General features: G+C 35.6%; 1 protein-coding gene and 1 non-coding gene across 9 annotated transcripts in view; both read right to left on the reverse strand.

The window, feature by feature from the left end:
* Nucleotides 1–21222, reverse strand: part of fus (epithelial splicing regulatory protein fusilli) — a 544142-nt gene that overhangs the window by 155266 nt on the left and 367654 nt on the right. Inside the window, exon 1 of one of the 8 annotated variants that reach the window (XM_069831356.1) lies at nucleotides 8075–8179. The exons of the other annotated variants lie outside the window; for them this stretch is intronic. Coding sequence (XP_069687457.1) covers nucleotides 8075–8102 — 28 coding nt within the window. The 5' untranslated portion in view covers nucleotides 8103–8179. Of the gene's footprint in view, nucleotides 1–8074; nucleotides 8180–21222 lie in introns of those variants that run through there. 8 annotated transcript variants of the gene reach the window in all.
* Nucleotides 14047–14118, reverse strand: TRNAY-GUA (transfer RNA tyrosine (anticodon GUA)). The gene has a single exon. It is a non-coding gene; the product is annotated as a tRNA-Tyr (tRNA).

Raw genomic sequence — 21222 nt, forward strand, 5'->3', positions numbered from 1 at the left:
TAGAATCAAAGTGAGAGAGAAATATAATCATTGCACGAGTTCTGTGTACTTTATATCACGCACTATTAAACAAGCAATATTTTATATTTGTAAATTAGCTCGAAAACGAGCCTAAAAATTTTAATGAAATAGGGTGAATCTACAGTTTTCCAGTGCGAAAAAGTGATATAGCTAGGTCTCGACATTGGGAAAACTTATTTAAGGGGGTTAAATTAAAGGAATAATTCTTGCATAATTTTTACATTTTATCTTAAAACGGGTCTAAGGATTTTTATGGAGTTAATATACCTTTCTTGGCGAGACAAAGTGGTTTACCTAGGACTGAACTTTCAGGAAAATCACTTAGGGGGTTGAATAACCAGACATTTCTATGAACTAATAACTACAAATAGCTAATATAATTAATCTATGTGGCACATTTAAAACTAGGATTAAAAAGCGATTTACGAAGCAATAATACATTAATGAATCTATGCTTAATCCCTCCACCGTGCCCTCCCGCGACACGATTTTGAATTGTCTATGGAACTCGACCGTGAAGACAAAAAGCAGTGACAGTTACCCCGACAACATGGAGGACTTCAACACTGAAGAGAATATAGCCAAAGACGTTGATTCGTCTTAAACTTGATGATTTTGACTAACGTAAGTATTACAGTCTCAGAAAATAACATAGCAAAATACAAAAATTTTATGCCCTAAGTTCCTTCACCGAGCGATGGTGGATCTTCCAAGTATGTATAGTATAATTTAACATTAGGGCCTATTATGTTTTGTGTTCAGAAACAACTGTTTTAAAGCTTCTTGTTCTTATTCTTCTTCTTCTTCCTATCACATATTCAGCCTGGTGACCTGTTTCGGTCTCACTCCATCGTTTCAGCGGACTACCCAAAGATCTTGTTCCTAAAGGTTGGTGATTTAGTGCTTGGCGTGGTATCCTTCTTCTAGACATCCTGAGTGTATGAGATTTCCATTTCTGTCTATAAATTTTAATTTTCTCTAAAATTTGGTGAATATTTAATTCTTTCAAAACATCCAAATTTTTCTTCTTGTCTAATCTAGTACAGCCAGTAGTTCTTCTTAAGGTTAGGCACAGTTTACAGCAGTAAAATGTTTGGAAATATTCAACATTTTTTTCCTCCATTACTGTATCTTGTACAATAATGAAAATTGGTATTATGTCTAAAACACTATCCTGCTATATGAAAAAAAAAATATTTTTACGATTTAAAAAATTATATATATATATATATATATATATATATATATTTTTTTTCAAAATTCGTAATGGTGGTAGTTCACTGTGCAATGATGAAGCTTTTCCCTCGTAACTCATAAACTTGTTAACTTTTTCATGTTCTCTCTCTCATTTATTTTATTGCTGAAATTCAGGTTTACAGTATCATGCTCTTTCAACTACATTCCTTAATAAATAACATTTGTTTTATTTTGTGTTAGAAGAAAATACTGATATTTGACGATTCTTTTAAAGAATTTATTTTTTATCAGATAGTCTATGAAAGGTAGAGAAGTGATCTTGCATCATATTGTAGATATGACATGCATAAATACACACACAAAAATTTCATCACAAAATGTCCAATAGTTTTTAAGTTATGTGGAAAATGCTTCATCACTGCACAGTAAAATGAATTAAAAAAAAAAAAATGTAATGTAATTTTTTTAATTGCAAAAATATTGTTTCTTATAGTAGAAGGGCAGTATTTTACACAACTAATTTTCATTATTGAACAAGATACATTAATGGAAAAAACAAATGTTGAATATTTTCAAAATTTTACTGCTGTAAGCTGTATCTAACCCCTTAAAAAATTTACTTCATTGATTCGGTGTTCATCACATTTACGTAAGGTCCAAGCTTCACTCCCACACATGAGAACAGGTTTCCCCAATGTTTTATAAGGCTTTAATTCTGTTCTTAATTGTTAATAATTTTCTGTGGCTCGAAAACAGTTTTTTTACTTGTCATCATTATTAGAATTATTATTACGATTATCATGATGAATTATTAAATTATTATTATTATTATTATTCCTACAATATTTTATGGTGAATAAAAATCTAAAATTTCCGTATAAAAACTTGATTAAATTCGGTGTTATTTCACATTTTGAAAACGTAATGTTTTAGCTCTCGTCATGCAAAATACATCACTGTATTAGTTCTTGTTTCTGCATAAACTAGAGGTCTGACTCATCAAGAGAATCTGAAGGTTCTTTGTATATTTTAAAAATATTTACAGTTCTCTATCGGCATTTAGGCCTACTCGTTGTGTAGAGAAATTTGTATAACTGTCTCCCATCCTGAGTGTTAATAATATAAACCTAAGCACCACAAAACAGTTTGGTTATTTCTACTTTATATTTAATCGAAATATGGTTTGAATAATATATTTAAATTTCTGCACTGGTATAGGATTTAAATACTGAATTAAAATTTTGTAAGTTATATAAATATCAATCTTCAGACACTTCAGCTAAACATTTCCTTAAAAAAATAGATAAAAATTTGTCCTGAAAAACACTAACTTCGAACAAATTCCTGCTAAAACAAACATTTCGTATTTGAAAAATAAAGCAAGAAAAGAAACGCAAATTAAATTTTATAAAGTAATGACAGTACCATCTTTGCTATTTGGATCAGAAACCTGGACGATAACTGCAGCTGACAGCGAAAAATTACAGGCCGCTGAAATGAAGTTTCTAAGGTCAGTCAAGAGGTGTACTATATCGGATAAAATTAGAAATGATAAAACAAGAGAAGAATTGATGATCTTTTCCCTAGAAGAAAAAATTAAGAATTATAGAAATCAGTGGGCAGAACATGTCAACGAATGATACCAGAAAGAATCCCAAGAATAATTATGAATTATAGACCTAGAGGGAGAAGACATCCGGGAAGACCTAGGAAGCGTTGGACGGATACACTATGAAGCTGGAACAGGCATATGCCTATTCCTTGAATTTAGAAGAAGAAGAAGAAGAAGAAGAAGAAGAAGACAAACATTTCGTATACTGCATACACACAATTGAAAGGTTCAGAGCCATAATGGGCCAACCGCCATTTATTAAAAACTGAGAAAACAAGAGTTAAAATTAAGTTATTACCATAATTTAACGAAACATATAGCAAGTAATATAAAGTATGCACATTAAAATTAATTAATATGTCAATCTTCATTAAATTATGGTATTTACTTAACTTTAACCTTTGTTTTCTCCGTTTTTAATAAATGGCGCTTGGCCCGCTATGGCTCTGAACCCTTCAATTTCGCTTTATTTCGTGAGCTTTAATATACGATATTTTGACCTGAAATGGCTTGAAATATAAAATGTTTGCTTTTATTAGCTGGAAGATCGTATTTCGTGAATCCGTGGTTTGCGAAAACTAGGTACAGTATCTCTAATTTCTATCATTGGAGGACTGACTGTTATTAATAGCTTATTTCGTTCCGCTCATTAGACACACTTAAATCTTACAGCAAATTATATTTGCTTATCCTAATTCAATTATCCTAATTTCTGCACAGACGTTACACATAATCATTGGGATTTCCTCAAATCTATGCCACTTTTTTTATTTCGTTCTTCAATTAATGAACATCTGGCTTAGCGCATTATGGAAAGTTTATAAACGAATGACTGCAAAATATTAGTGATTTATTTTGGCATAACTTGATTTATCGTCCTTAAAAAAAACTCCTTATATTCGTGACCTCTAAATGGATATATTATCAGTAGTACACACATTATGCAACTTCATCGTGTAAACAAGTGCTTCAGAAAACTATCTAACATGATTCTGCCACACTCAAATCTTTTATATAGCGCATCTAGAAGGACTAATGTCTGCTTTCTATGACAGAAACCGAGTTTAAATCCCAATGAGTCTAACAAAGAAGGTGAGATCAGACTCGCCTTCTTGCTACTTTCCACTATTTCTCCTTAATTTACAATTAACTTTAGATTTAATATTGGTGCAGAGAAAAATAGGAAGTACTGCACAATACCACCCTCTTACAGTCATCATAATTAAAAATGTAAAACGTTATTATTTTAAAATTGTGATGTCATAGAAAAAACGGACTTCATATCTGTAATCAGCACACACTAATTAGGACTCGTACACTTGTTTTTATTTGGTAGCAAAATCACAATAAAATAAATAAAATGGATCTAAATGTATTAAAAATGTAAAAATTTAAAATGTTATTATTTTAAAATTGTGACGTGATAGAAAAAAATGACTTCAGATCTGTAATCAGCACACTCAAATTAGGGCTGCTACACTTGTTTTTATTCGGTAGCAAAATCACAATAAAATAAATAAAATAAATCTAAATGTAATAAAAATGTAAAAATTAAAAATGTTATTATTTTAAAATTGTGACGTGACAGAAAAAACGGACTTTAGATCTGTAATCAGCATACTCAAATTAGGGCTTCTACACTTGTTTTTGTTCGGTAGCAAATCACAATGAAATAAATAAAATGAATCTAAATGTATTACAAATGTAAAAAATTAAAAATGCTATTATTTTAAAACTGTAACGTGACAGAAGAAACGGACTTCAGATCTGTAATCAGCACACTCAAATTAGGGCTGCTACACTTGTTTTTGTTCGGTAGCAAATCACAATGAAATAAATGAAATGAATCTAAATGTATTACAAATGTAAAAAATTAAAAATGCTATTATTTTAAAACTGTAACGTGACAGAAGAAACGGACTTCAGATCTGTAATCAGCACACCCAAATTAGGGCTGCTACACTTGTTTTTGTTCGGTAGCAAATCACAATGAAATAAATAAAATGAATCTAAATGTATTACAAATGTAAAAAAATAAAAATGCTATTATTTTAAAACTGTAATGTGATAGAAGAAATGGACTTCAGATCTGTAATCAGTAAACTCAAATTAGGGCTGGTACACTTGTTTTTGTTCAGTAGCAAAATCACAATAAAATAAATATAATGAATCTAAATGTATTAAAAATGTAAAAATTAAAAATGCTATTATTTTAAAACTGTGACGTGATAGAAAAAACGGACTTCAGATCTGTAATCAGCAAACTCAAATTAGGGCTGCTACACTTGTTTTTGTTCGGTAGCAAAATCACAATAAAATAAATAAAATGGATCTAAATGTATTAAAAATGTAAAAATTAAAAATGTTATTAATTTAAAATTGTGACGTGATAGAAAAAACGGACTTCAGATCTCTAATCAGCACACTCAAATAAGGGTTGGTACACTTGTTTTTAGTTCAGTAGCAAAACCACTGTAGACCAGTGTAGTCTTTGGATAGAGGAAGATGTTTATGCATTGTAAACCTGTTCATATACCGGTACTCTCATATAAGAATATTGATCGTGAACTTCTCTATGTTTAAGTCTACTTGATAAACAGTGAGCTTGTTTACACTATTTGGTTGTCGGATAATAATAGGGTCATTTAATTCACGTTCTTTTTCGAGATGTTCCCTAATAATTGCAATACATTCATGTAAAGCACATATAATTAATCTTTCCTTATTTTTTTTTTTATTTCAGTCAGTTTAACTCAGTTATGAAATATATTTATTTAAAATTTTCAATCATATGACTTATCATTCTTATTGCAAATTAACATTTGCTACAGCATGTTACTAAAAGAAAAATATAAACGTTTTCACCTGTACGGCATCATCAGATACATAATTGTTTAACGATATCTAACATAAGCACAATGTAGAATGTATTCATTTGTAATGAAATACTGATCTGTAAATTGTATAACAGTAAAAGGTGAAGTCATGAATTATATGTAGTAATAGTTTAATATATTTATAGGGAATATGTAGATTTCAATTAATTTACATTTGATTTGCTAATTTAGCAATTTAATGAATACATTATATTGCACTTATGTTAGATATCGTTAAACAATTATGTATTTGATGATGCCGTACAGGCGAAAACGTTTATACTTTTCTTTTAGTAACATGCTGCAGCAAATGTTAATTTGCAATAAGAATGATTGATAAGTCATATGATTGAAAATTTTGAATGAATATATTTCATAACTTTGTAATTCACTTACCTGAAAACCAAAAATGAATTGTAAATTTAACTCAACTATCTCAAACGGATTCAGTATCCATCAGGTATGTGACGCAATTATTACGAGTTTCTACAGGAAAATACAAAAAAAAAAAAAACTGTTGCTTAAATTTGTACAAACTTAATTGTATGTCCACAAAAACATACTTAGTATCTGTCGAATCATACGGTGTGCAGCTGATTTTTCCATGAGTTCTTTAACACACTGGAATGAATCAAATTTCTTTTTGTCCAGTGACGTCGACCAGAAATCAAGTTTCATCACAAAATCTGTGAGTTTCAGTCTGGTTGTTATTATGTTAATATCTTGGCCTTGCAAACTACAAATAAAAGTGTTTAAGTGTTGAAAAAGTATATCAGCAAAGAAGACCAATCTAAGACGCCAAACAGAATTTGAAAATATGTTTGCATATGTCTATTTCTCGTCTTGCTGGTACATCAGAAGTTGGGTGGCATCCACTGATTTTATGTAAAATTATCGTTGTTTTCGATTTTAGAAGGATTTCTATTTTTGGAATGAGATTGAGTACCGGTACGATAGTGCTCCAATTTCTTGTATTTTGAAAAGGCTTAAAATATCTTCGCCTATATCTTGTCTCTTGAATGTACATTATGCTTTTATCAATTCTCATTTAATGTATATGTCATTTGTTTGGGGACATAACAAGAAAACTGCTTTGAGACCTTGACAAATTATTCAAAATAGAGCTTTAAGAAATCTATTATGTTTTCGTTATTTCATTACACTTAAATATCTATATCAATTTTCTTTCGTCCTACCATTTGAATTAATTATCAAATTAGGTGCTGCTATTTTCATGCACAAAGTTATTAACAATTTAATACATAGCAATATTATATTTCAGTTTAGTAAAGATATACATACTTATTTAACAAGATAAAAAGAAAACATATTTTTTCTCAGCATGGCTCAATAACTTACAGAACGAAAGGGATTAAGCATTTTTAATAATTTTTAATCAACATCTTTTAGAATACAGAGTTTTACCAAATCCCCGTTGTTTTAAGAATTGTTTAAAAAGACGTTTTTGGAAATATTATTTATTTTAATTCTTAGTTGATTTATTTATTTATTTCATGGTTTCAAACTTTCTCTTCTTCCTGCCCAAAACGTTATGTTACCTTACTGTTTATTCTTATTTGCTTGCTTTCTTTCATTCTTGAGATATTGTATGTCTTCCACAGACTGTAGTTTTATGGCTTTTCAAATTACATTGTATAACATGTGTATGTGATCTTGTACAGCCCCTAAATATGAGTTATACTCATTGGGGCGCAATCAATAAATTAAAAAAAATATCTCGCCCAAAGGTAGGTCGCACCTTCAAAAACTTTGAGAACCACTGCTATGAAGTATTTTGATGGTAGTAATGCAATTAAGATAAATATATGAAGTGTTCAGAACCATAGTGGGCCAAGCGCCATTTACTAAAACCGTAGAAAACAAGGGTTAAAATGAAGTTATTACCATAATACAATGGAAACATATAGCAAGTAAAATAAAGTATATACATTAAAACTAAATGATATGTCAATCTTTATTGAACTATGGTATTTACTTAACTTTAACCCTTACTTTCTCCGATTTTAATAAATGGCGCTTGGTCCACTATGGCAGTAACATTCGTCATGCAGTGTTCTTAAGAAAAACGAAAACTTCTGCAAGAATAGAAATGAAATGACAAACATCTCTTAGTAAAAGTTTTTCAAATCTAAAATTAGCAACTTTTTGGTCTCTCACACTCTCTACATCAATACAAAATGTAGCCATAATTCTTACCCTGTACCATCACAGTAAGCGACTAAAACATAATCCACATAAACACACGAATTTTCATGTGATAACGGAGCGCAGTTTGTTTTTCTATCAAGCAAGATGATACGAGAGAAATTAACCAAACTTTTGATGTGAACAAATTACAATACATTACCGAAGTAATTCCACAGCGCTGTTCCCATTACTCTGAACAACTTGGGTACACCAACTCTCCACACACGAACATAATGGAGATCTCGTCAACTGCGTAACAATCTCGTATCACTGCAGTCCAATATGGCTACCTCTGTCTATACCTGTTGGCTTGGACAGCAGTTATCACCAATTATCGCCCCCGCCAACCTAATTAGATCCAGCAGCTGTAAACTAAAGTAACCGTTGTGTACGAAACGGCCAAGACGCAGCTTCAACACTTCTTGGAAGCTATGATCCTGTGTTCGAATCCTGTGTCTGACAAGGACTTTTATCAGCTGCCATTGTAGTCTATTTTGTTGTTTAGACTGCCCAAACCCAAATACATGTTGATCTTACGTCAAGGGAACCCCTCCGTCTATATGTCTCAGATCAGATCCAAAATGACTCAACATTTTACTTAAGGAAAATCCTACCAGAGCTGAAGATTAAATGTGACGCAATCAAAGCTGTTTTTTTTTTCTGAGCAACTATGTAAATAAAAAAAATGTGTGTTTGACGAGAATAAGCGGCGATAAACATCTATACTGAAATTGAGGTAATGGAATTAGGATAAATGAATTCAATTTGCCGTTAAGATTTAACTGTAGCTTATCTAATGCACAGAATGAAATAAGCTATGAATAGGCTATAAGAGAATGCTTTAGCAGTAATAATAATGGTTAAGTGAGATATGGTCCATTGTGCAATAGGTCCTCTCTACGAAAATGTCCAACGTTTAGAAATGTCCACATAGGAAATTCGTCCATGCCATAAAAATGTCCTTACTTGAAAAGATCCACTGTCAGCAAGTCCTCTTCTTAAAAATGTCCTAAGTTTGAAAATGTCCACATATAAATTCGCCAATTTCCCTAAAATGTCGGACAAAGAAAACTGCAAGGAAAGTGCCGAGGAATTTATTGTCATTTCAATTATGTTATACCTACATATTATATATGTAATACATAAGATACATCTATTGTTCATCTTGAGGGTCACTATATAATTTCAAACCGTATGATATCGCTCTAAGATATCAAAACATTTCATTCCTATCTTTGTAATCTTGGTAATTACCGACAATGTTGAAAATTCTCGTTTGATTACTGATATAAACTACCGTTTATTTACTGGCCGCTTAATATTTGTATGCCCACCAAGGACCTGGGTTACTAAATGTTCTGTTTCCGATTGCTGTTGTTACAAATGGCTAATGAATCGCCAAATGTTCACGTGATGTGGAATTGAGAGTGGAATTCTTCAACCACATTATCCGTACTCTGTCTGCCATTAATTAGTAATTCATAGACTTTCCATGTTTCAGGAGAAAATCTAGGGGGAACTGCTCGCCTTTGCCCCCTTGCCGGATGACCAGTAATATATGTAGACCCTAATTATTATTACAGTTAGTAACTCATTTCTGTTGAACAGCTTTGTACTGTATGTTGGACCTTTTTGTATGGACCTTTCGTATGATGGACCATTCCGTGTGATGTGCTTTATAATATGATGGACCATATACATGTTGGGCTTTTTCACTGCATGGACGAATTGTAAGTAGGACTTTAAATGTTGGACTATTTAGTTTGTGGACTTTTTTGTGGACCTTTTGTACGTGTGGACATTTTGTTATGGACCTTATAACCTGGAAGCATAATAATAATAATAATAATAATAATAATAATAATAATAATAATCTATACTAATAATAAATCTGTAGCCAAAATTTTTCTGGTAATTTTCGATTTTCCAAAAATAATTGGTGTTAACATGTATAATTAATCATCCTGAAGCCGAAAATCGCTTTTTTGAAGTTTTTGTTTGTATGTCTGTCTGTCTGTCTGTTACCTTTTCACGCGATAATGGCTGAACTGATTTATATGAAAATTGGAATAGGGTAAACTAGGGTCTGTTGGACAGTCGGGCATGTTGGACACTCCGTACTTTAACGTGTTACCACGCCACTTGTGGGCACCACATTCAGCTAGAAGTCAATGACGGAAGTAGCCACGAGTGGGGCTACTTCCGTCATTGACTTCTAGCTGAATGTGGTGCCCACAAGTGGCGTGGTAACAATAAAATTCATTACGAGCTTATGGTCAATAAATACGCCATTGATTGAACACATTATTACGTTAACGTTTTAACGTAGTCAAAATGATGTCCAGCATTTACTGGTACCTAACACACTCCAAAATGTCATATTCTTGCCAACAATCCGCAATGACCTGAAATAGCTACTATTTACTCCCACATAAAAAAAAAACCGCTGATCGCCTTGACATTGTTGCGTTTTCGCATTGAAACTCAAACAAATGAAGATGGATATGTCCAAGAAAAAGCATCTGACATAAAATTCATTCAGAGGGAAGTTTTTTAAAAAGAGAAATTTTTTTGACAAGGATCCAAACTTCATTGTGTTATACGTTACTTTCAATGTTACATCTTTCGTTTCATTATTAAGGAAGATATCTGGTATTCTGCGTGGAAAATAAATATGAATAATCATTATTTAAACTTCTAATGAACTTAGTCTGCAGCATTTGTTGCACAAGCCACTAGTTAACTATAATTACAAAACGCAAAATAGCTTTTCATTTATTTTAATGTATTCTCACAGTCTAGTATATACAGTCACGAAGCTTGAGTTGTGAGGGTGCTAGGAACAATAGACTGTGCCGGTACTATTTCGCATTGTCTGTAATGAGGCGATATTAGCGATCCTAGTGGTTAGCAACTATCTACGGATGCATATTTACTATGTATTGAGCTTCGTGATTGTATGTACTAGACTGTGGTATTCTATTGTTCACTTCAATCTGCACAGTTAAATCACTTCCACTCTGTATAATATATAAATTAATCGAAGATGATATTACAATTAAGGTAGATAGAAGTCCATCTACACTATAGTCCCGTCGCTCTAATTTCCGGCAGCCAATCACGTTGCAGGTCGACTACATTTAAACGTGTGCGTCTTGTGATTCGCTGTCGAAGACGTTATTCATTTTTTAAGGTTCGATAAATACTTAATATGATCGCCCGCCATTTTGGCTCTTTCGTTGGCGTTCGCAGAAAGCACACGAAGACGTTATTTGCCGCTCAATTATTTGCTGAATTACAGTGCGTTTGATTTATTATCATAGGAGCTACGACATGATAATGTTTAACGGTGTGGAAAATAAATTCCTCGTACGGTAGCTCGGCAACAAAAGAACAAAAATGGCGAACGATACTACCTACCTAGACTTTATAGAGCCTTCACTTCCTAAGACGTAAGCAAAAAGAAGGAGTCACGCCGGGAATAACAGCGTCGCGACTATAGTTCGCTTGAAACATGCTCTAGTTAGGTCAACTGATGTAGAACAATCTTGTTCCATGATGAAAATTGTTTTACCCGCTAGAAGGCAAAGTTTGGCATCAGAAATCTAAAGAGTTACCATGTGATAATGGCAACAAATCAAGGTTACAGCATAACATCATAAAAATTACGTGATAAATTGTGTATTTAATTAGTTCATTTTTAATGTTTTTAATTGCCTTTTTCGCCTACTTATTTTATTTATAATGAATACCTTAATATCCGTGTTCCAATAATAATAATAATAATAATAATAATAATAATAATAATATGTTCTACAATATCAAATACTTCATTAATCTCTATTCCAGCACACGCTCTTTCCGGAGAAGGCATAAAATTCAAGCATGTCGTTTCTCTTTTTTATCTGTCACATGTCGGATGAAAAACATTTTGAAGACTCAGCAATTTGTATGACGTCATTGCTTTATTGAAATCTGGTGTTGTTAGGGTCATGGTCGTGAGTGAATATGCGATAAAAAATATGTTCTTGTGATATCTTTATCCTTCTCACACGCACTTGCATGATACAAGATTTGTTTTGCAAGGAATTTATAATTCTGTTCTCATTTGAATCTGAACTCATTTGACACTCTAGAGAGGTCACCTTTCAGTGCGTTCTCTCAGGTTTGCTGTTGAACCACACAGAAATTTTACATTTCAGATAGACAAATATGAATCGCCGCACCTTAATTCCGGTTCTCAAAAGACGCCGCCGCCATTGTCCATGGCTTTCTTTAAAGACAACAGTATTCAAGAAGAGATTGTGCTACAAATAAAATACCTAACGAGTTTCATATTATGTAAATACATCAATCAAATCTTTTTTTCTTCTTTCATTTTCCTATATCTCTCGTCTTTGCCTTTTCTTTATATCTATCTTCCATAGTTCCTCATATTTGGTTTCTTTCTTACTCCCACCTTCCCCCATCTGCGGTTCCTTCCTCCGCTTCTCCCTTCTACGGCTCCTTCCATTTCCCCCTTCTGCGGTTCCTTTCTCTCTTCTCCGTCTGCGGTTCCTTCCTTCGCTTCATCCTTCTCTGGTTCCTTCTTTCGCTTCACCCTTCTCCGGTTCCTTCGTTTCTCCTTTCGACGAATTCTTCCTCCGCTTCTCCCTTCTGCGGTTCCTTCCTTCGTTCTCCCTTTGACGAATTCTTCCTCTGATTCTACCTTCTGCGGTCCCTTCCTCTCTTCTCCCCTCTGCGGTTCCTTCCTTCGTTTCTCCCTTCGACGAATTCTTCCTCCGCTTCTCGCTTCTGCGGTTCCTTTCTTCGCTCATCCTTCTCCGTTTCCTTCCTTCGCTTCACCCTTCTCCGGTTCCTTCCTTCGTTTATCCCTTCAACGAATTCTTCCTCCGCTTCTCCCTTCTGCGGTTCCTTCCTCTGGGCTATTCCATAGTATTCACGTTATATTCAGATATATTTACAAACTTATTAGATATACTGAAACAACAAATAAAGAAAGTTCTTTGGTTTATTTATTGCATTTAGGAACATTCTTCATGGCACTGATCAGTAATCTGGAATATATCATTTCATCAATAAATCACAAATAATAAATTATATTCCCGATTACTGGTTACTGTCATGAAGAATGTTCCTAAATTCAATAATTAAGCCAAAAAACTTTCTTTATTTGTTGTTTTAGTACAAATATCTAACAAGTTCATAAATGTATCTGAATGTAACGTGAGTTACTGTGGAATGGCCCCTCTGCTTCTTTCTTCTACAGTTCCTCTCTCTCTCTTGCAATTCTTTTTTTCTTCTTTCAGGTTTCTTCCTCTGCATACTCCTTCTCTTTTATACGTTTTCTTTCTTCCTCTTTCCCTTCTACATAATTTTTTTTCTCCCTTCCGAACACTTTGTTTCTATCTTCTGTGCTCTTTTCCTTTCTACGCTGTTTCTTTCTCTGTACTTTGATATCATGCTCCCTTTCTCTCCCGTTTTTTTTTTGTTCCGTTCTTCTTAATTCTGTACTAGTTTCCTTTCTCCCTTCCTCTCAGACTCCTTTTGTTTCCTTCTTTCTTCGATTACTTCTTATGCGCGTCCAGAGTCAGTTAACCCCGATGAACTCCATGTCTCCTCAGACAATATATATAGAAAATCATTCTTGAAATCTTTTCCAACATTGCTTCGTTAGCAAATCTAGTTTTTAGCACCTCTTTTGTTCTCAGTGTAGTAGAGGAGACAAGACCTGTGACCTTAACATGTACCGTGGCTATTTCACCAGTAGGAATGGAGAGGGAAAATAAGATTTTAGTCTAAATTGAATTTCCTTGTCTCTACATTAGTCTAATATTAACCAAACAGAAACAAATTTTGTTCTGATCTCCCATCCTTTTCCCTTCTCGCGTAGCTCACGTACTAGTCTCGCCTCTCGATCTGTACCATTGGGCATTCCAGCAATATATCCTCTAGTGCAGCCCTGGGCATAGCGGGCAAGGGAAAAGGAAAAGAGATACCCATCTCCTCCGTTTAAAAAAACATACGTATGTTATATATATTATTTTAATGTACCGAAGTACATATGATATTTTCATGCAGATATTCTGCGTCACCATACGATGAAAGAGTAATGGAACGGAGAAAAATTCTCTCCGGCGCCGGGATTTGAACCCGGGTTTTCAGCTCTACATGCTGATGCTTTATCCACTAAGCCACACCGGATACCACCCCGGCATCGGACAGAATTGCCATAACGAGTGCACCTCAGCACATGTGTGGACTTCGGTCCTACGTTCATAGATATCTATGGCGTAGTGCAGAGGGCGGCCACTAGAGGGAACCCAAAAGTTGGAACTTAATCAGAGACAATTCTGTCCGACGCCGGGGTGGTATCCGGTGTGGCTTAGTGGATAAAGCTTCAGCACGTAGAGCTGAAAACCCGGGTTCAAATCCCGGCGCCGGAGAAAATTTTTCTCCGTTCCATTACTCTTTCATCATACGTATGTTAGTCAATGTGCGTCAGTGGTGGATTTTAGGCGACCAGCAAGAACCGAAAGCTATGCTGCCTGCCTTTTACAATCCGTCACTCAGTAATGCTTGCCCACTTGTGTACTCGTATCGGTCCGAAACATACGTCTCTGCCGAGGAAGGTGGAGTGGGGAGTTAAGGGGTAGTCTGCAGTGACTCAATCGAGTTAATAACGCACAGGCCTTCTAGTGTTTTGTCCATTTTCTTGCATATTCCGCGTCTTGGATCGTCCGACAGATTAAACATGAGTACAGATAAGTACCTGTAACAATGTTGTCCGTCCTAGCTCGTGTTGCAAATGATGCTATTTGTTACAGCAAGTCGGCCTGGGTAGTGTAGTCGGTAAGGGCTGGCTTTCTGTGTTCGAGGCTGCGGGTTCGATCCTGGCCCAGGTCGATTGCATTTAAGTGTGCATAATTTTTTTGTAATTTTTGTTACAGCATATCTATATATATAGCCTGTGTATGTCTCCCTTTTCTACTTAATTCCCCTTTTCTATTTTCTTTCATTCTCCTTCTTGTGCACATTATATTTCTCGAAAACCATTGACTAACGGTCTTACTAATAAACCGTGTATAGTTTATATACGAGACTTATGCAGAGTTGAAACAGAAAACGTTACTAATAAACCATGCATAAGCAATGGGTGTATAAACAGTCTGTAACTATACAATGGGAATTGCTTTGCAGTAGTTATATACACGAAACCCCTTGTTTAAGCGTTGTATATAGAGAAAAAATGGCCGCCCCTCTAACAGCTGTTCGTATCGACTGTCATATTATGATGATGGTTGCCTTGTAACCATCCAGAAGAACAAACCAAAGAGCACAGAATTATAATAATATTGCTGTAGTTTGTACGCTTTGACCAAAATACAGTGTGGTAATCGATCAGAGCCAGTTGTACTATCGATACTTAACACGGTACACTAGAGCGCTCTACCGGATGCAATAGAGAACCTCAGATCTTCTATTACCTTTCGTAATGAAGTAATGACGAAACTATGACGTAGCTGTGTAACAGTTGTACTGTTATACACAACATATGTTGTGATTATTAGTAAGGAATTTACACACGACTTATAAACGAGCTACTCATTGTATACGTATAAGACAGTTGAACGTCTGTATATAATTTTGTGCGAGATCGTGCGTATTTACATGGTTTCCGCACAAAACCAATCCGCGGAAAGTCTAAAATTCCACATTCAGTATTCCCAACCTAACACACATAGCAATTTCCCTCTTCTTACCGCTTAAGCGCCATATTCATCTTACTGCTTTAGGCTTTTAACATATTACTATATTGAACGTCTCTAAAAATAATAATTATAAATTGGAAACTTATCACTGCAATTTCATCTAAATTGCACTGTTAATTATTGTTTTTAAATATTTGCAAAAATTAAGTAAACTCTACAACTCTACTAAAGTTACTGCATTCGTGATGGAAGTAACATTAAGGAAGCCGTGAAAAAATTAACAAGATTCCAGATGCCGATGTTATTACTGCAATATGTTATATAAATAATATTGTTAAAATATTAAAATGAAAAATAAATCATTACATAACCTTACTGTTTGTTTTAAGATCGCATTTATAGACTGGGGGGAAAAAAAAGACAGACGTATATCACGGCCTGCAGGAGTATAGTAAACACAGAAAACATTTTAAAGCAACAATGTTGAAGATAGATATTTTTGTTTTACAAATTTGCCGTCATTGAACAGAAACCAAGATGGAGATTTCATTGCAACTAATTAGAAATTCCTCTTTCAGATATGTAATAGACGATCTTCGCACAAAATAATGTACGATAAACGAGCGGTATGATTTCTTTCAATTCTCAGAAATTAAAAAAGCTCAACTACGTTTCGCTTTTTCAAACTTTTCCTCGAACATGAAAACTTCAACATACCGCTCTTGTAACGCATATTACTATTATTAGTAAGACCGTGTATACAGCGGTGTATCTATTTGTTTCGATATCTATATTTTGAAACAGAGACATAGGAGGGCTTCATGACGCAAGATCATCAACACTTAAAAGGCTCTTTAAAAAGAAAACTGTATACAGTGGATATCACACTGACAACAGAATAGATGGAGTTCCATGCTCTCCGTGTAATTCGAACCCAATTCATCGCTTCAAAGCATAACAAATGTATGAATTTGAATTTGCGTACATTAAAGCAGTTTTTAAAACAATTAAAAATGTACAATTAGATTACATTAATTGGTATGTAGGGAAGACGCCAGTATATACGCGCTGATAAAATCATCGGCGCAAGTTGCAATGGTTCGCATCGGACACTGCAAATTCCTTTCAATTCGGAAACGTCAGGTGTCTGCGGAGTGCAATGGCCTGCCTTTCACTTCCAGCAACGGGCATTGATTCCTGCAGCAGCACGAGGCGAACTGTGTAATACAAGTACAATGTTCCACTGTGCAAATTTTTAGTTTCTCTTTTTATTGTTTATAATACTTCACACTTCCAACATCCACCAGTGCTAACACAGGATAAAAGACTTATGTCTCATTATCCGCCCTTCTTGTAGCTCAGTGCTCTGCCGCTTATATCTGTTTGATAGCATCTACACACCAATCCGATGACGTGCGTGTGTTGCCATCTAGTGGTCATACCTGAGACGTTCACCTTCTTGCAAAACAGTAACTGCATCCTTGTTTTAGTACAAACGTCAACGAATCCAACATTTGCATTTTTAAATAACTTGTTTCCTACTGTAATATTATTTTGTGCGAGATCGTGCGTATTTGCTTGGTTTCCGCACAAAACCAATCCGCAGAAAGTCTAAAATTCCACATTCAGTATTCCCAACCTAACACACATAACAATTTACCTCTTCTTACCGCTTAAGTGACATATTGATTTTACTGCTTTAGGCTTTTAACATATTTTAGAGACGTTCAATATAGTAATAATTATAAATTGGAAACTTACCACTGCAATTTCGCCTAAATTGCACTGTTAATTATTGTTTTTAAATATTCGCGAAAATTAAGTAATCTCTACAACTCCACTAAAGTTACTGGATTCGTGATGCAAGTAACATTAAGGAAGCCGTGAAAAAATCAACAAGATTCCATAGACTGGGGGGAAAAAAGAGACAGACGTATATCACGGCCTGCTGGAGTATAGTAAACACAGAAAACATTTTAAAGCAACAATGTTGAAGATAGATATTTTTGTTTTGCAAATTTGCCGTCATTGAACAGAAACCAAGATGGAGATTTCATTGCAACTAATTAGAAATTCTTCTTTCAGGTATGTAATAAAAGATCTTCGCACAAAATAATATACGATACACGAGCGGTATGTTTTCTTTCAATTCTCGGAAATTAAAAAGGCTCAACTACGTTTCGCTTTTTCAAACTTTTCCTCGAACATGAAAACTTCAACATACCGCTTGTAACGCATATTACTATTATGATCGAGGAAGCAACTAAAAATGTCGGATGCACACCTTTACTATGATCCATATCTTTACATGGAACTACGTGTGGATGGCGCGAGAAACGTAACAAGTTTGAGTATGCAATAATTGAAGCGTCGGCTGGAACAACGTTATAAGTTACATTTGGTCAAATTTACAGGAGCTGCAAAAATGTGTACGCATACAACGTTGTTCTTATGAGGGTACCAAACTTTTGAGTGGACAAATTTCACGTACTGCATTGATGGACAATTGCAAGCCAAGGAGTATAGCAAAGTAACATGACATACAACAATATTACACGGAAACACGCCGAATGAAAATTTGGTAACTTACAACGTTGTTCCAGCCGACGCTTCAATTTATTGAAAGAAAAATTACGGGGAGTTTGATAAGAAAAGGGAAGGACAGCAAGAGAAAGACAAGTAGAATACAAGGAGAACAAAGAGGAATACAAGGAGAACGAGGGAAAAACAAGGAGACCAGAAGGAACATAAGGGGAACAGGAAAAGAGAAGGTGAATAGGGGGAAGAAAAGGAAAGCAAGGAGAAGACAATATTAACAGGGGCAAGACAAAGATAACAGGAAAATACAAGGAGAACAGGAGGAAAGACAAGGGGCCGTATTCATAGACATTCTTAGCCTGGGCTTCCGGTGGATGATCAGCGAATTAACGTTTTTCGTATTCATAAACCAGTGTAAGAGATGTGATATGATATGAATCCTGTACAAATAACCAGTCGATAGCACGCTCGTAGCGTGGGCTAGCGAAATGTCTATGAATAGCACCCAAGGAAATCAGAAAGTAGGACAAGGAGAACAGAAGGAAAGACAAGAACAGGAGGAAGTATGCAACATCAAAAGTGATCTCCCCTAAATTGTAATTTTGATCAATTCACAAGTTTATTGACGTAGGATCATCATGAATTGAAGCGTTCAAACGGTCTTCATCAAGTCGGAAGGTCTCCCCGTAAATGGAGTAAATAATTATACCTATCTAGTTCCTATATGTTATTATGAGGTAGTGCAAACGCGAAGTTAACTGGTTTGCCATACACCACTGCTTTGATAGAGTCTAGCGTTGCGATCTGCTCCGAGAGTCTATCTGGATTGCTACGGAGAACGAGAGAAGCTCGCTATGACGCCACAGAGCATTGAGTTGGAACTGACTGGTCGATTCGTGAACGAATCGTTCATTCGAACGACTAATAATAAAGAATCGTAAGAATCGATTCGTGGTATCAACGAATCGTCGTTCAAAAGAATAGTAAGGAATCGGCATGGTATCGTAACCCACGATTCTATTAGTTGTTTGATGTAACTGTCAACGGACATTTCCGAACCGTGTCGAATGCTCCCGAGCGAGAGTGAAATCAAAATATGTACTGCATTTGTTAAGTATGGAAAATAATGAACACAAACCTGAAATTTGCATAGTTAAATAGAGATGTAATGCAAAAAATGTACTTCATCATAAGGTTCAGTTGATAAATTATAATTTAGAGACATTATCTTGGCTATTAGAGGTATAGGTCTCGCAAGCACGGAATACCGACGGAAGTAATGCGAATCAAACACTGCGATAAGGAAGAGCGGGCGACAGAGAAGGTCACGAGATAATTTCAATGATATTCAAGAGTACAGTGTCCATACCTGTGGAGTAACGGTCAGCGCGTCTGGCCGCGAAACCAGGTGGCCCGGGTTCGAATCCCAGTCGGGGCAAGTTACCTGGTTGAGGTTTTTTCCGGGGTTTTCCCCTCAACCCAATACGAGCAAATGCTGGGTAACTTTCGGTGCTGGACCCCGGACTCATTTCACCGGCATTATCACCTTCATATCATTCAGACGCTAAATAACCTAGATGTTGATACAGCGTCGTAAAATAACCCAATAAAAAAATAAAAAAAGTACAGTCGAAAGAGAAATGACATCGACAGAATCAGTCTTGCCTTGTGATAGTTACATTACAACTTTAGTTTGTTCCATTGCATGTGAATACGTGTCTTGTATCGCACGTTATTATTATTTCATTCGTAAAGATATGTTGCGCGTTTAATTAGCTTCGAATTTTTCTCTTGCTTTGTTCTTTATTTCCACAGCGATGTCCTCATTTGTTCGTCTTCTTGGAAGAGACAGTACTTCCATCGGCCCGTATCTCTCCCCCCTCGGCGTGCCTACAAACACACGTCAACACAGACAGCAACGCCACCATTGTTTTTCGGTAATCGTTTCTTGCGCGAGCTATACCACAACCTAATCCGGGCAGACGTCTGAAGTTCTTAATCTTGCTCCAATTTAGGGACTGGAAATACTCAAGAAATCACGTGAAGCGAGATTACAGTAATCTGTGATTGAATTCAATATCGCGCTGCGTGGCATGCAGTCGGGTGAGCGGAGGCTGTGATAACCCGTTCGCCATGCATCTTGCACAGGATCCAGACGTGACCGGCAAGCCGAGTCACAAACAGACGGATCATTTCACACGTTTTTAACTTATTATTTTTTAATCCATTTACGGAAGGGGTGCACGGAAAAATTTGTCTGCGCTGTCTCCAACTGAGTCCCTCGTCACAGCGTCATGATCTGAGGCGTCGAACCGTCGACTCGCGTTATGGAATATGCTCTGGTTTGAGTCTTCATGGAGGAAGTAATTTTCGCCAGCGTATGGGACCGGTGACCACCCGGGATCATGATGAATTTGGGGAGCTACGACAAATAGCGAAATGCGGTTCCGTGGGTCAGCTATAACGTTCTCGTTAGATGATCGTTCACCATAGGCGGAAAGAGAACAGTTTGTTTGGGGGGGGGGGCAAAGCAAAACCATAGAATTTCCATTTAACGAGGTTATGGGGGACATCATTTACCTCCTCCACTCGTTATAGCTTGTCCGTGGTAGGCTACAGTATATCGGAATATGGTCATTTAATAAAGGTCTTTTCTGAGGGCATGTTTCTTACAGTGTTACATCCATATCCGCGTTATTTCCGACCGAGTTGTATACCTTATTTTATTTCAAGGAGTGCAGTTCGGTGGCTCCTTTGAACACCCACTTACAGATTTATGACTTCCTACACAAACACCTCTGACAATTCCATCCTGTCCCCTAGTCCCAACATTGCACAGTTGTCACAATCCTGATGACCTTCGAAATTATGCAGCGAAACTGACGGGATTCTTGGAATTCGGAAAAGATGCGGCAACTCTGCCTCCACGTGGATTTGACGGCCAGCTGTCAGTTCTTCTGAACGAGGGTTGTGATTGGTTACTAACAAGAGAAGACAAGATTTCCGTCATAGTAAGGAAGACATTTATTTATGACAACCAATTAGTAGGGGGCAGTAG

Source organism: Periplaneta americana, chromosome 7 (genome assembly GCF_040183065.1).
Source record: "Periplaneta americana isolate PAMFEO1 chromosome 7, P.americana_PAMFEO1_priV1, whole genome shotgun sequence".
Taxonomy (NCBI): domain Eukaryota; kingdom Metazoa; phylum Arthropoda; class Insecta; order Blattodea; family Blattidae; genus Periplaneta; species Periplaneta americana.